The sequence below is a fragment of the Quercus robur genome, chromosome 10 (genome assembly GCF_932294415.1).
Source record: "Quercus robur chromosome 10, dhQueRobu3.1, whole genome shotgun sequence".
Taxonomy (NCBI): domain Eukaryota; kingdom Viridiplantae; phylum Streptophyta; class Magnoliopsida; order Fagales; family Fagaceae; genus Quercus; species Quercus robur.
This window is the reverse complement of record NC_065543.1, coordinates 14,117,819-14,135,134: the sequence shown is the minus strand read 5'-3', so window position 1 is coordinate 14,135,134 and position 17,316 is coordinate 14,117,819. Positions and strand designations below refer to the sequence as shown.

Below are 17,316 nucleotides of genomic sequence, written 5' to 3'. Positions count from 1 at the left end.
CCCAAATTGTCTAAATATAACAAAAGTGCAACATCAGAAGCGGGATCTTCAAAAATTACAAAATCTTGAGATTGTCCGACTCCCATTTTGGTAAAGTGCATAAGCACACTTGTTTGTTTCTCTATAATGGTGATTGATAGCCTTCATTGATATTCTCCTGAGAAGCTTCCGGCTATCGTTAATGAGTAAAGAAAATCAATTCAATATAAATATAAAAGCAATGATCTCATGCGAGAGAGTATGAAGTTATATGTAGAGCATTTCTTGAGGGTTTTGTTGTTGTTGTTGTCGTTGTTTGTTTGTATTTAGGCTTCTACCTCAACAAAATTTGCATTTATGTCAAAGTATTAGTTCATTGAATTAACCATTGAAGTAAATGCATATATTAATTATTTATAATTGTACATTAATTATTTTTATTAGAGGCATTTATATGATTACTTTTATAAATTTTATATAAGAAAGTATTTTTATTTTGAATAATAATCAATATAAATATAAAAGCAGAGACCTGATGTGCGAGAGTATGAGGTTCTACCAAGTGGCGCATTATATGATATTTTTTCCATTTGGGTTTCCACTTATCTAAATTTAGCATTTATATCAAATTATTAAGTAATGACTATATCATCTAAATTTAGCATTTATATCAAACTATTAAGTAATGACATATGCATTTATTTTGATGCATTAATAAAATTCAAATAATTTGTATACATTTATTATTTGAAATGCTTTGGATAGGTATGGATGAATCTAAAAAGTCATGGGAAAGATAGGAATTAAGAAAACTTTTTAATTTTATGCATAAGACTAACTTCAATGCAGAATTGCAAGAGTCAGATTCAATGAATATTGAGTAATATGATTATTTGTCTCAACATTTGTCAAATATAAATCTCCATTTCCTTTGGACTTAAAAATCAATAGACCATAAATAATTTTTTACTAAATTTATCAAAATGTACCGCGCATTGCGCGGGATATCAACAAGTAATAATAATAATAATAATAGTTTCTTTGGAATTGACATTCTTCTTCATGTTATATATATAAAAGATTGTTCTATGTAATTATTCTTTGGGTTTGTATAGGACGACATTCTTCTTCGAGTTATATATTAAAAATATTATTCTATATAATTAAAAAGATTACTAACAAGATTGTTTAAATCTTTTAAGTGGTGTATTAATTATTTAACTATAAATGAAAATTTGATGTTAGTTTTCTAAGATTTATATGAAAAACAAATGATTTGAGATAAGATATTCTTTGTCAAATTTAGTTGCTTTTGTAACAGTTGAAACAAAATTCAACAAAAGAAGAAGAAAGATTTAAAACATTATTAAGAATGTAAAAGAAAAAAAATTATTGAAGGATATTTGTATTTTTATTTATCAAAGCAATATTTGCATTCTTGAGTAGGCATGAAACATGCATATCTATATTAGTCATTATATTTTTCAAATTTGTAAATACATATAGTATGATCAAATCATTATACTACTTTTATTATCTTTTTATTTTGTTTATAAAAATAGAACACAAAATATTACAATTTTTTACAAGAAAAATTATTGAATTATTGGAGGAAATTAATAACAAAATGCATCACACATTGTGTGGGAACCGGATAGTTCATCTAATAATTCATTTGAATTGTGCATAAGTTATATCACAACTTTTTTATCAAGCTAAACTTCTATTGCAGTGGAATTAAGTTGAGCACAGAAACAATCTATCTCTAATCCCCACAATTTAGCAGTAGTGTTAGAATTAATAATGCATCTTGCTCATTTTAGCAGTGATGCTAAAAGCAATGCTAACTGCTTTGGTAGTCTTTCACCCACTTCTCATATCTATCCCTAATAATGTTCCATTAGTCCACTGCAAGCTAGCCTAGGGTATTGACAAAGGATGAACTAGCAAAGTTTGACTTTAACTCTAGTATTGTCAAAGGATAAACCATCAAAGTTGAGTTTAACCCAATTGAATTGTCCCATCTAATTAGTTTTGTGGCTAATGTGTACATGATCTTGGATACACAAGAAACGCATGGTAGAGAACCAGGTTTCAATTTCATTGAGTAAGAAAGGATTAGAGATTTCTTTTTTTTTTTTTTTTTTTTTAATGTAGCTCTATTTCATGTTAAACCACAAAGTGCCCAATTCAATGCTAGTCATGTTAGTTTATATTTTGTTAAACCACAAAGTGCCCAATTCAATGCTAGTCATGTTAGTTTATATTTATTGATAACACAATGTTGGATTATTCATAATTACAATGGATTCGTTTTAGAACTATGTCACAAGTTGGATTAGGCGGTTTCAACTTGGTAGGCTGATTAGGTATATTTGCTTAAATTCTAATGCGTTATCAATTAACAAAATTTAGTGGATCTTTGTTATAGAAATTCTTCCAAATAGATTTTTTTTTCCTCTCAAATAAAAAAGAAAAGAAAAAAAAAATTGACACCTAAAATTTATATATATATATATATGGTTCAAAAAAAATCAGTCCACAAGTCAAATTGACTAGGTTTTTTAATCAAAACAAACCATAAAAGTGTAAAACTGTACAAGTACAACCCATGCCACCTTCCATACCAAACCTGCATAGGCTGTTTAGGTTAGCGGGTCAAACCGGTTTTTTGCATTAATTTTTCTTGTTCAAACTTCAAAGTTAAAGGTATTGAAAAGGGGATAAGGGAGATGAGATGGATGATTAAAAATGATAAATCTATTAATTTTTGTTGAGATAATTGCATTGCTATAGGTCCCATAAGAGAATTATTGACGGGCTCTTGAATAATGAAAATTTTATCATACACCCCATGTAAGAGGAGGATACATATGCCCGATGCATGTAATACCCTCTCCTTGAATAAGAAGGAGGGGTCTCAAGTATCAAAAAGTTTGGAAGACCCATCTTTCTATCATTTTGACATTTGGACCCAAGAGAACTAGTTCCTTTATCTTTTGCTTTTCCACCCTGCCTTGTTGAGATTATAAAAGCCGCGCCAAAACCATTATTACCTAATCATGAAGATTGCTTGTATTGGCACCCCTCACAACAGACCATTTGAATCAGGCTTTGCTTACCAAATTGCTCTATTCTTAGATCACCAACACCCAAAACAACCTAACAACTTAGAAATGGTTTTGGAAAGTAAACATGCTTTTGATTCTCACCTTTCTCTGGCTAGCTTTTCACGACAGTCTGGTAGCAAGAGAACTCCGGACCAAAAGGAAGGTTTATCTTAAATGTTAATTAGTTGTCCCAAAAACAACGTGTACACGTTTTGAGGGATTGCTTGTTTTTTTTTTTTGAGAAGAGAGGGATTGCTTATTGGTTGCTAAGTTTGGAATGGGATAGGGATATATAAACTGCTAAAATTTTTTCCTATAAGAATGGAGAATGGATAGAAAATTTGACTAATTCTCCTCTTTAAACCAGATGTCACCCCCAAATACCATGGAAATGAGTATTTATGGCTGTTTGGATTATCTGGATGGCTCAAAACAAAAGCACAATGGAAGGACAAGCATTTTTTTTTTTTTTTTTTTGTGTGGAGATATCTATAGAGAGAGCATATATAAACATACCCGCAAATTTATTGGGTGGAAAAAACCTCACCAACTGGCCTCTTCAAACTCAACACAAATGATTTAGTGTTGTGTAACCCGGGTTTTGGCCGCTACAAAAGGCCAAATTTTCTGTGGTGACAGCTGCAATCTTTATTTTTCTTCTATGCTGGATTTTCTAGTGTAGCTAATTTTTTTTTTTTTTTTTGATAGGTAGTGTAGCTAAATTTTAGATATAAGTCTATTTGTTTTGAAAAATCTAGTTAGACTCCTATGTGACACTTTTAAGATTAAATTGTTCAGAAATTCATTGTATTTATTAATCCAAACCAGCCTCTTAAGGGATCAGTCCCACGTAAAATGGTTACAATGATCTACTTACAAGATATTTGTACAATTAGACTCTCTATTGTAACCTCTGCAAACACCCCACTTGCCTTCCTACTGTAGTGCCCCAGAACTTTTGGAATCTCCCTACGCAAATTTCCTCCATGAACTCCTTGTCCACATGAACTAGAACTTCTAACACTTCAAGGAACCTCCTTGAAGACTTATTAAAGGGAACCTCATGAGAAATAGTTATTTTGTTTCAAACTCTCATGCTCTCAGTTTGGGATCACAAATAGAGAAGGTAAAGAGACATGGCTTTTCAATTTAGCTCAAACGTGAAAAGGCATAGATTGTTCTCTCAAAAACTTTTTGCAACCTCTAATGCTTTGGAAAAATTGTGCACAAATAACTCTATAGGTTTACAAAAATAGGGTTTAAGTGAAGCCTCAATTAGGTTTTAAAAAAAAAAAAAAATTAAATTCTCTAAAAACTTGGTGTAGACCCTTTGGTTTATACCCTCCAATAAGAGCATGCCACATTATTATATTACTAAAACATAAATATATCTGATCACACATAATAATATCTCAATAAACATCATACTTCAATTTTTAAGTGAAAGACTAATGTAGTGTTATTAGTGTAGTAGAATGTATTGAGTTTTAAGTAAAAGATTGACGTGACAATCTCTTATTGAATTGTATAAAACATGAGTTTTACACCATACAAACCCTTACCAAATTTGGACTCTGACGAAGCTCAAAATTGTCAGTAGGTCTATCGCCCAAACCCTTAGTCTTCTGTAACAAGGTAAAGAGTAATGAACCTACAAAAAATAGAAATACCTTCTAAGGGCACTTAGTGTGGTGCTAGCCTAAGATGGTCAAATCAGAAACTAGTAGTGAACTTTTGAGAGAGGAGTTTCCGAATAGTATTTTTTGCGTACCTTGAAATTGGGACATCTTGGTGTTTATATAGGGGTTTGTGGATGATTACCATAGCTGAATTGTACGGATATGGGATTATCCTTTAGCTAACGTGTAGGAGTTGGAAATTATCCCATAGTTGATCTATAGGGAGCGAGGAGTTATCCCTTAACCGATTTATAGGAGATAAGAGTCATCTTGTTGCCGGCAGCCGTGTGAATGTAGGAGAGTCTTAGTGACATTGGCATTGCAACATGTGTTCAGTGTGCTTGGCCTTATTCGTCAACTTTTGGTCTTGACGTATGTCTGCGCTGGTCGTTTCTAGTCTTCCGCTTTTAGTGTGTAGGTACTTTTTGAATGACCAACTTATTTGGGAAGAGTAGCACATTCCAGAAGAGTAGCCATTGTGTTAGTTAAAATATTCCCCATCAGACTCTAAAAAAACTCAAGTAGTTTGAAAAAAAATAAAAGAAAAAGGTGTTTTATATCATGCAACCTTGCTTGAGCAAAACATGAGCAAGGAATAGGCGAAACTCTCCAATCATCATTGTTTTGCTTGAGTGGGTTTCTTTTCTTGCTTGAGCGAGCTTCTTCAGGCAGCTTCACATCTTTTTAACCAACCTTTTTACAATGGATGATTTACATCAAGAACCTTGAATTTTATGACAAGCAAAGATCAGGGGGCTAATACCATATTCCTAACATTTTTTCTTTCTCATGTATACTTCTGGTGAACTAGGATAGAGCATCCTTTTTGCGCTCTTTTCTTCTATATCTACTACATATCAAAATAGAGAAAAAGAAAAAGAAAGAACACTCTTCTACTCCAGCCACCAATGCAGTCTAAATTGTTATGTAGCCTTAAATTGTTTATCAACTAGCAGTGATATGCAGTTACAGCATGTAGCTCAAGCACATTACTTTCCTTTTGTTCTATAACTGAATTACTGTGGCTTCTAATACTTCTTTCAAATCTTAGTGTTAGATCAATATTCTATTACCTGTATTTTATTCTTAATCATTCAAACAACTGATGCGTCAAAATCTGCGTCCTCACCTTACACCTTGCTCATGTAAGAGGAGAGTAGCCTTTCCAGCTAAGACCTCAATGCCTTAAGTTAATTTACTTAAATAATTGTTATATGTATATTGTTACTCCTTAATGAGGCCATGTTGTTATATGTTCATCCATATTTTGTGCACGATATTTTCTAATCTTTGCTAAAGAATAATATTCAAGTCACAAGTAATTTTCCTGTGAGAACAGCTTAAATCATAGATGCATTGCAACCACAGGCCCCTTACTACAGATCCCAATCTTTTACAATATGATATGTTTTTATGTGTTTTCTTGTGTTAATCCCATTTTAAGAACTAGATTGATTATGTTTCTATTTCAGACTAGAAAATTAGGTTATAGATAACAATCCACATTAAATAATATCTAAGCTTCTTTCAAGAATTGCAATAGCACTTTATTTACCCTTAAGATAACTTTACCATTGGAATTGTGAAAGACAAATGTAAAAAGCTACTCAAGAAAGACTTGAATCCTGTCACCCATTGTGTCACTAAAATCTAATAACAGCTTCCCTCCTACTTCATCTGCTGCATCATCCAACAATTCTTTGATATTTACGCCCCCCAAAGCTGCAAACACAAATATGTGCAGATTGTTTCATATATCCATTCAAGTACTTGTCTGGATAGACAACTCATTACAACAAGTTTGTAAAACACAAGCAATACCTGGTACTATATTTGTGATTCCTTCCAAGAATCCAGCCTGTCAAAGTTTTTGGGAAAAAAAGAAAAAGAAAAGGGGGTCACTTCTCATAAATCAAAATCTGTCATGGCATAATTTGTAATGCAAAAAATTAATCTATGAGAAAAATGGGCTTTGTGCATTCCAACAGAAACTAAGACAACGTTAGGTGTCTTCCACTCACCCCCATTATATCCATTTTTGTTAGAGCATTCAACCCAAAAGCTACAGCAAGTAGGTGGAGAATCCAACAAAATATATACCAATAACCAAACCCACATCCTGCTGATGGGGACTCTTTTTTCAACAACCCCTCCTATGTGCTAGCCCAATAGAACCAACTATAGATGCATAACCAAATGGACCAAGCGTGTGGAGGTGGCTTTGATAACATGTCAAGAACATCAAACGTAAATGGAACTTCCCTTAGTAAGAGCATTTTGCTCCAAATAGTACCATTAGCATTAAGGTTCCGATATAGGTGACAATTCAAGGTGAGGAAATTAAGCCACAGGTGTTGAGTAAACTATATGTAATATAAGTTATGGAATTTGGAGCTTGCAAATGTTCATTAGCTTAGTGTTGCCTGAAATTTTTTTTGGAAAAAGTTTCTCATCCATAGAACAAGAGTTTCTTTCATCTCAGCACATTCCAGGACTCTCTCAAGCTCAGCCAAACAGCTAGGCCCATTGATTAAAACCACCAGATTAAAAAAAAAAAAGAAAAAAAAAAAAAGAAGAAAAAAAAGAACACTCCAGACATGCTGACAAGCATAAGATGGAAGGATTGCATGATCAGATCCAATGATGGATGGAAAACTTAACATCGGAGCACATTGAAGATCAAATCCCAAGATAATATTACATATGCATTAAGATGATGTGTCCAAAGAGGATGACTTACAGGGATCCTAACATCAAGTTTCTCAAATCCATCTCTTCCAGTTATTTTGATTCTCAATGTCCGAGACCAAATCTGAGAAAAAGGATCCCTGGAACCATCTGCACCATAGTTATCGTATACGTCAGGAGTTATCACCTCAACAATGGGATCTTGAGGACTTCGACCTCTCTGCTCTGTATAATCTTGAACCCTCTGTTGTATAGCGTATCTGCTACTGCTCACTGCCAAATATCTTTTAGTAATAACATTTAGGAAGACGGACATGAACATATATGTCTAAAAAAATCTAAGTTCAATTACTTAAGCTGATTAGTGGCTAGCATATGCTTTCACCTATAATCCAACAATTTTAAGATATATTTCGAATCAATAAAGAATGCATCATGATTTGTGCGAGAATCCAATAAAAGGAGGAAAAGTAACTCCAAACTCCAAAGAACACATATTTTAAAGAGTTCTAAAATCATGTCTTTTTAATAATAATAATTATTAAGAAGAATGGTAGTACATGCTGGATATTATTATTTTCCAAAGAGACAATAACACCTCTTTTTGGATAAAAAGAGGGTTCTAAATCCAGCATTAACTTGTTTTTATTAACAAATTACTAACTAATCCACTTCATGTGAAAGAGAGAAGAGGAAGAGGAAGCAGGAGGCAGGGAAAAACCATTAAATTTCCAGTTAATAATAATACATTTAACGTCAGAGCATTATACTCTATATCAGAAGCCTCATGAGATCAAAATATCTAGGTTGCATCCCTAGTAGGGCTCATTCACCTCTTTGTGAAGATGGCTGATTGGTGCTGGTAGCATAGCGCTTCTCTTCTTCATAATATGTGTTGAAACCTAAGATTTCCTTTATTTCTTCAAAAGATGGCATGCTTCCAGGAGGAGGGATACGACCTCCTTTGATGGCAGTCAGTGAATCCTGCAATTAAGTCATAGAAGTTTGATGTAGCAAACAATAAAAGGTTGGATATAGAATTGAGATGTATGCTAGGTAAAATCCTCCCATATTCAAGCAGTGACAGCAACAAGAACAAGTGCAAACCCTAACTGTAGTTTCTCTAGATTTGTAATCAGGAAAACATCTCAGAAACTAGATAGAATCCTTAATATGTCGACAGTTATATAACCTGTAATAAGTTCTAAGGTTCTTGTAGAGATGTAAGATGTTCACAAGACATCTCAAGTGAAAAATAATTATAATTTAAAAAAAAAAGAAAAAACAGGCTTAAAGACACATAATATCACTGAAAGACCATCATTAACATGAAAAACAGTAATTTGATAACTTGCTTCTTCAAGTTCTTGATCTCCTATCATACTTTTGCACTGGTAGACTTTAAATAAGGACTGCTACAGTGCAGTATCAAAATTTCATACCATTCAATATTCTAAACTACTAACTGTAGTCCATAGATATTTTCTTTTGGCAAGCAAAATCACAAGATCGTACCAGCATATGCCTTCTTTCCTTTGTGCAGATAACCATTACATATCATGTTCAATATCAGTTCAAAGATAGAGAAATATAATTACAAATAAGCTAAACCATTTTGTTATTTACATCATTAAGCAATTTAATATCATTAACCAGGAAAAGAGAAAAGGTTAGACATAAACCTGCATTGCTCGAATGGATACCCCAATCAAGGACAGTGGATAGGCCACAAGTTTATATCCGAGATCCTCAAGTTCAAGAGGATTAAGTATCGGTGTTTTGCCCCCTCCTTCAAGCATATTGGCCTAGCAGGAATCAATGAACTTTATTAATCACTACAAATCGTTATCTAGCATGAGGATGAAAACTAATATTCTATGAAATTTCAAATTCGTAGTTATGACTGACTGTTACTGGGTCATTGATCATAAATGGAAGCATCTAGGCACACACACACACACACACACACACACATACATATATATTGATAAGTAATAAACAGTCAAAATCTTCCAAAAGTTACATTTAGGATTGTTTGAGAGCACCAAATCTCCTTTCAAGGGAGTCCTGCATCCACAGCCTTCGAAACCGTGGAAAGGGATTTAACAGAAATGACTATTTGATTTAGCCATGGAAGGCTAATTTTTTGCTACTTTGGAATTTTGTCCATCCAAGATTTTATTAGGTCATTGTGTGAAGTCCAATTGAAGCCAAACTCATATGGTTCTAAAGGTCGAGTTATATGTATTCTAGGGTTAAGACAAGGGTATCCCTTATCCACATATCTTTTCCTCTGTGTGCAGAATGTCTAGCATTTTTATTAAGTCATCCAGAGATGCAAAGACAGTTAAAGGAATATCCATCATTAGAGGACCAAGTATTTCTCACTCATTTTTTTGCAGATGAAAGCTTATTATTCTGCAGGATCACAATCAAGGAGTGTTAGAGATTATAGTAGATGTTGATGCTATACAAAGCAGCATTGGGCCCTTTTATTTAGTAGCAACATGTCACCAGTAGTACAAGAGGCAATTAAATTTTATTTTTTTAATGTTTCAGTTGTACAGTAGCATGACAAATATCTGGGCTTCTCTTTGCTGGTTGAAATATAAAAAAGACAAAGCTTTCCTGAGATAAAGGAATGGGTAAGATAAAGCTATAGGATTGAAAGGACAAACTAGTTACACAAGATGTGAAATTCTTATTAAAGCAGTAGCTCAAGAAATACCCATGTATGCAACGAATTGCTTCAAGATACTAGAGGTTTTATGCACGCACATAGCTAAATCAATTGATGAGTAGTTTTTGGTGGGGCCAGAGAAAAAACAAGGAATGAAAAAAAAAAAAAAAACACATCTGGTAAGCTGGAGGCAATTATGTATGATGAAGAAAAATGGTGGAATGGGTTTCCATAATCTTCAGGGTTTTTTATTTTATTTTATTAGCACAATCTTCAAGATTTTAACTTGGCTCTAATGGCGAAACAGAGTTGGAGATTGCTAACCATACTCCATAATGTGCACTGTCAAGAGTCTTATAGTCAAATATATTGCCTACATATTCTTTTTTAGAAGCAAAAAGAAAAAAAGGGAACTTTATATGCATAGAGGAGTCTCTTAGAGCCAGGAAATACTACTTGAGGGCATGAGATGGAGGATAGGAAATGATAGAAGTGTGAAAATTTGGGGAGAACAGTGGTTACCAGCTCTAATCAACAATAAGGTGATAACCCCCAAGAAACTCTCTCCAGAGAACACTGGGAAAGTTCATTGATTGATGAAGAAAATAAATGCTGGAAATCAGCCCTTACAGATGAAATATATCTGCCACATGACACGGAAATAATTAAGAAAACCCACTAAGTGGATGATTACCAAAGGACAAATTGATTTGGGTTGGGAATTCAGCTGGGATTTTCACTGTAAAAAATGCATACAACTTAATGATGGAAAACAGAAGAAGAAAAGCAAGAGAAAGCTCAAATTCTAATCAAAAGGAAACACTTTTTGCAAGCATGAACATATGAATATAGGTGCAGGTATGTAATGTATTATGTATCACCAAGAATGTTAAACAGAATTCTACTAACACGGCATCTTAAGCTATGAGTACTTGAAGTCATGAACTGAACCCCATTCATAACCAGCCAAAGCAAGAGGTTGTTAGTCCAAATAATGATGCTCAACAGTCAATCATCACCCAAAATTATGATGCAAAAATGGACTACACTGCAATGAGGACCATTTTTCTATGAAGTTCTGCCTATAAACCTACAGGCCCTATAAAGCTCATAGAAACATATTCAATATACCGTATGCCCCTCAAAACCTAAAACTGAAGAATTAGCCCACTTATAGCAGTTGTAGATATCTCTTAATCTCTGCAAGTAAGATCTGTCCTACATCACATATGTAGTGGTACTACAACTGATCTATTACAAATAAAGATGCATTTCCGTTTGCTGAAACTGTTTGGAAATTAATGAATCGTAATCAAGTCCTAGAAACTCTTAATTTACATAAGCAATGAGCAAAGAGTACAACTTAACTTAAAGCCCTGTTCAGATTAGACAGGAAGCAAAAGCTAGCTATATACCTAGACATGTTTTAATTCAACAAACTGCTAAAATATTTTTTGGTTTGATAACTTCAAAAAAAAAAAAAAAAATGACATCCAAATGCTTCAGACAACATTAGAGGCCTATTACTTGGAATCATAATGAAGAAAGCATAAAATACCATTTTAGGAACTAGGGGAGAAATTTCACAGAAAGCCTTCATCTCTTCTTTTGAAGCTAGTGCATCAATAAAAAGAACATCTGCTCCAACATCAGCAAAAGCCCTAGACCTCCAGAGTGATTCATCCAAGGATACTGCCTGACGAGAATCAGTTCGGCCCACAATAACAATGTCAGAACCACTCTCCTTCCGCGCATCAATAGCTGCCTTTATTCGCATCACTGCCTCCTCTCTGGAAACCACTTTCCTGCCTTGTGTATGGCCGCAAGCTTTTGGAGACACCTTGCAGTGGAAGTTTATAAGAAACAATAGTCTTAAAGGTGTAAATTTGCAGATAGCATGGTGACTACCCAAAGTGCCAGTTAAGGAAATTCTACATAAAGAATCAAGCTGTGAGTAGTAACATACAGGATGACAAGCAGATTGCTGCAGTTATGGCTCTAAAATTACAAAACCAGACCACAGGGAAGTACAAAGTAATGCAAAGACTAATGCTCCATGTGAATATTGTGATAAAAATCAATACAAATGAAAACATTATATTTATTTTTTGGACATTCAGATTTTCATCCACAGCAAGCCTCAAGAAAAACTTAACAGGTCTCATAATGGATCCATATAGGACCCTCAACAATCTTAAAGAACTTTCAAGACTCAAGATCTAGTATTCATGCAATAATAATAAGATTCCATCACTTTCCTCTATGTGAAGAAAGAACTATTATCCTCATTACATCAATAATCCTTGCTAAAATTTTTTATAAAATTTAATCTGAGTTTGACGTCTAACAGAAATAATGATTGTTCACTTAATTCCTACTTTAATTTCTTGATGAGGAGAAATTGTCCAAATGCCCATACTTGGCAGCAGACCTTTGTAAGCCAAAATCCCAGTACTAGAACATGAAGGATCTGTGATTTTTCCAATCCCAGTTTCAAAACCCTTATCAGAAACTTCTGCTGACAAGTGAACCCATATAAAGTAGACATACTTGTATGACAGTTTAGGAAATATTGAAACAAAGCTCCTAGATGCAAATGACCTATCTATACTGTGATCAGGAAACTACAAATAAAAACTTAACCGGGACAAAGAGGACAACATCACAACTCATGAAATTTATATTGAACAATATGAACCTGATCTTCGAGAATGATCCCTGCAAAACCTGCTCTAATATATCCCTTAACAGTTCTCTTGACATTCATTGCATTCCCGTATCCAGTATCACCATCCCCAATCACAGGAATAGAGATAGCTTGGGTAATTTGTTGCCCCTGATCCACCATTTCTCCATAGGATATAAACCCTGTATCTGGCAACCCCAATCTAGCAGCCGATATTGAAAATCCTAATGGAAGCACAGAATGGCATCAATAAGTTTTTGTCTCCTTTCAAACAGTTATGCCAGAAAATAGAAAAACAAAATGCACCAAGAATTCAGATTTTCATGCAATAACTCAAGTACATGAATTCAGATATCCTTTTTCCTTTTTTTGTTGGTAAGTAGAACACCCAGATATCATTGAACAGAAAAGGATCAAATCTAATGTAAGTCTATGAATCAAATTAAAATGAATATGCAATTGCAACGAATACCTATAACATTCACAATCTAACAAGAAGCACCAATCACTAGAAGTTATAATTGTTAGAATATTAGTTAAGTGATTAAGTTTACCATTTCCTATCAACTTAAGCTTTTGGGACAAGCACTAATTTATCATGGTATCAGAGCAGAGCAGGTAATCCTGAGTTGTTAAAATTGTTTAATAAGAGTGATTATAAATTTAACATTTTTTTTTTTTGATAAGTAATAAGATATATTGATAAATTTAACATTTTTAATGGCTTTTGGAACAACCGGTAATTTATCAATAATCAATCAATCCAAAACATGCCCACATGAGAAACCAATCTTCCACAATAAAAATCAAACACATACAGACAATGAATGTTGAAAAAAAACAAAAACCCAGATGGAAATTAATTAATCTCAATAGAAAAAAGAAACACACACAGCTTCTATACAACGATATATTATCGATTGTCCTAAAAAGTTAAGCTGTTAGAAAAGGATGAACTGAATCATATTTAATGATCATTCTAACACATGCAATGAAAGATTGAATCTTGAGCTGAAAAACCAATAGAGTAAAACAAAAACCCAGATGGGAATCAACGAATCTGATTAGAAAAAGAAAAAAAAAAAAGAAAAGAAGAGAAAGACAATCATACCACTGGTGAAGCAGTACTGAAACCCAGCTCTCTCAACAAGCTTGGCACTGAGAGCATCGAAACATGCAGGGCCTTGGTGAAGCCCAGGCAACTCAAGAACACGCCGGAGTGCCTTTGCTGGAGACTCAGACAAGCCATAGTATCTCTCTGCTGCGCAAACTTTGGAAAAACGTGTAAGGGATTTGTGTATGGGATTGATGAGAGGTGTGTTCAGTGAAGGTTGGAAGGGTAAGCGAAAAGTGAAAGCTGAAAGAGGAGAGTGTGGAGGTGATGTGTGGAAACTGAGAGATGGGTTGTACGTGTAGGTGTAGCTTCTGCTGCTAACTACTGCTGTAGGATTCATGGTGTGTGTGTGTGTCCCTGCGTATCAGTGTTGCAATGCCAAACACAATGATGAGTTATAAACGAAGGACTGGCAAAACAAGATCATAGTTCATGAATCTTGAATTGATTTTTAATTTTTTTTACAGTAGAATTTAAAATATATATATACATATATAAGGTATGTTTATTATAAATTTGGAATAAATTAAATTAACATATGTTAATAATATAGGTATTCAAATTTATTAAACTCAAAAGTACTAATATATGATATATAAGTTAAAATAATAATTTCGTTTCATCATTTTGCTTAACCAACTCTATCTAAGTCCATTCTCAAAAAACTCTATCTAAGTCCTATTACTCCTATAAAATAAATAAATAAATAAATAAAAACTTCATCTAAATCAATTTTATCATCATATTCGTCATCTTGCAAAATTATTTTTTCAATGACTTTTTTTTTTTAATCATCAGCAACGTTTATTGTTTTTTATTCTAATAAATTTTTCTTTTTATTTTTTTTTCTTGGCATTCTAGCTTCTTAGATTTATAACAATAATAAAAAAAATAAAAAAAATTATATTTTCATTTAATACATTATTCATAGCATAGAATTTTTTTTTTTTTTTTTTTTTTGAAAATGAAGTGTCAGGTGTATAGTTCAAATTTTTGTAAGATAAAGAGAAGAAGAGGAAAAAAACTCATGGACATATTATTTTATTGGAGTCAATTAAATATCTCAATAATTTTGTCTTTAAATCAAATAAAACCATAAATTTCAACACAAAAATCTATTTAAATCCTAATGTTATTTAGGTCCAAGACATTCAAAACTAACAAACTTGGTCCCTAAACCATTACTCATTTTCTTCTCTCTCACGTAATTAGGGACCAAATTGATTAGTTTTGAAATGTCTTGAATCTGACTAACATTAGCCCAAATCTCAGGAATGTTAACTGTATTTTATCTTGATTTTTAACTTTTTGTCATTCGTTTAATATAAAAACTTAATCTTAAGTACTATTTATAGGAAGTAAGCTACTGGCAGGGGCGGAGCTAGGATTTTTTGTTTGGGGGGGCCAAATTTTGTTACTAATATATTAGTTTCGAGTCAAGATAAACCATCACACTCAGGCATAAACGCACATACATAAATATAAATATTAATATTTTGATACTAGAGTAGGTCATAATTTATAAATATATTGTATATAAAATTAATAACTTTCACATTTGTATATTCGCAAGATAATTTTTTAGGGGAATTTATTATCTTTTAAACTCCAATACTATACAAAAACTGTCTAGTTTGATATTAAACATGTAAAAAAAAATGAATTAGAGAAAACAAAAACTACCTTGTCTTTATAACTACTAGATCAATTGAAAATTTCTATTGATTTTTAAGAGCATCATTGAACTAACTCAAACATTTGGGAGAGCCAACTTCCATTTTTTAGCTAAATATTTAAATTTTTTAATACTTATACATAATATAAAATAATTTTTTAAAATTTTGGGGGGGCCAAGCCTTGCTGTAGCTCCGCCCCTGACTACTGGAACCATGAGTTATCCAATAAACATCGGATATTATTGTGTGTATATGAATAAAGAAGTATTAAAAAAATAGAATTGTATGTAAATAGTAACCATGTATATTTATATAGTTATTGTGGCAACAATCTAAATTTATATAAGTTTACATGAATTGATGTAGGTAATTTTTGGAGTTAAATGTGCAAAATTTACCCCTTATATTATACACTAACATGCTGTCAATTTTACCATACATGGATCATGCTTACAAATTGACATAGTTAAATACATGTAAAGAACTTATGGAACATGCTTACAAATTGACCTAAGAATTATTAATGTCATTGGTATTTGTTCGGGTAGAAACTTAAAAAAAAAAAAAAAAACTATAGTTGTTCTATATCTTAAGTCTTAACTGCAGAAGGTTCGATGCCTTTTTTCAAGTTTTGAAGTAGAATATGACTTCGTAGATTAAGGAGTTCAGAAATGCCTCCCTTAAGAGGACTTTGTAGAAAATGCAAGTAACTAATTACAAGGAGAACGTTCTAAGTTATTTCTAATTCCATTGGATCTCAGGGCTAAGTGAATTGGATTACTTTATCAAAAAAAAAGTGAATTGGATTGCAAATAGATCCATTCGAAGCCCAATTTATTTGAAGCAAACTAATTCAAAGGTACACAGTAAACGAATCAAAGCCTATGTTATCACAATAACACCAAATTGATACGAAGCAAACGTATAGTAAGATCAAATGAGACTAACAACTAAATACTTGAATAAAGCTTCAACAAATATGATTAAACTAAGTTACAAAGTTACGAGGAACCACTTATCAGCATAAGCCTTACGAACTACAAGAAGATATCCTTAGAAACTATGTTACAATGATTTCTATTATGATCTCATCAAGTTCTTTAGAGAATTAGAGTGTTCATCATGTCTTTTGCTTGGAACTAAACCTCTTATTTATACTTGAGGTTTCAACGGTCATCATTAGTTAGTTCCTCCATGTGTAGCTTTCTCATCTATATAATATTTAAAAATTAAAGTGTAGCAATTATTTTTACTACACTTTTGTTGAGCTATATCATCATAGCATTTCGATCCATTTTGGTATACTTTGGTTGAAAAGGACTGACATGGACCTAATTGGATTGAAGTGGATTGAATAAACTGAATGAATTGAAGTGAATTAAACTAGACTGAAATGCTATGCTAATATGGCTTAACAGGAACATAACAACAATATTTTTACAAACTTTTGTTGTAGCAAATTCCTACTAATTCTCATTTGGACTAACTACTAACATTACCTTTTCACTTACCAATACTTGTCATATCAGCCGTTAATTAAAAAATAATAATAATAATAACTCTAACATCTAACTTTTTTGAAAATATTATTGTTGTTGTGATTGTTGTCTCTTGTTAGACTTAAAAGCAAGGGAGTGAATTTTGTACCAGTAGCTTGGCCGATACAAAAACGCAACAATTTCATTCCAGAATAAATACCGGCAA

General features: G+C 32.7%; 1 protein-coding gene across 4 annotated transcripts; it reads right to left on the bottom strand.

Annotated features, from left to right (window-relative positions):
• Positions 1 to 6,254: 6,254 nt before the first annotated feature.
• Positions 6,255 to 14,380, bottom strand: LOC126701896 (uncharacterized). Of its 4 annotated transcripts, none has more exons than XM_050400328.1 (8): positions 13,934 to 14,378; positions 12,835 to 13,046; positions 11,695 to 11,976; positions 9,139 to 9,261; positions 8,290 to 8,440; positions 7,509 to 7,606; positions 6,590 to 6,626; positions 6,255 to 6,490 (listed from the first exon to the last, which is right to left on the bottom strand). In XM_050400328.1, the coding sequence occupies exons 1-8, from the start codon at positions 14,274 to 14,276 to the stop codon at positions 6,372 to 6,374; spliced, it is 1,365 nt and encodes a 454-aa protein (XP_050256285.1). In that variant the 5' UTR covers positions 14,277 to 14,378; the 3' UTR covers positions 6,255 to 6,371. The 4 variants fall into 4 exon arrangements, with proteins under 4 accessions (XP_050256285.1, XP_050256284.1, XP_050256286.1 ...); XM_050400327.1 differs by having other exon boundaries at positions 7,509 to 7,729; positions 13,934 to 14,377; XM_050400329.1 differs by lacking the exon at positions 12,835 to 13,046 and having other exon boundaries at positions 7,509 to 7,729; positions 11,695 to 11,963; positions 13,934 to 14,380.
• Between the last annotated feature and the right edge of the window lie 2,936 nt (positions 14,381 to 17,316).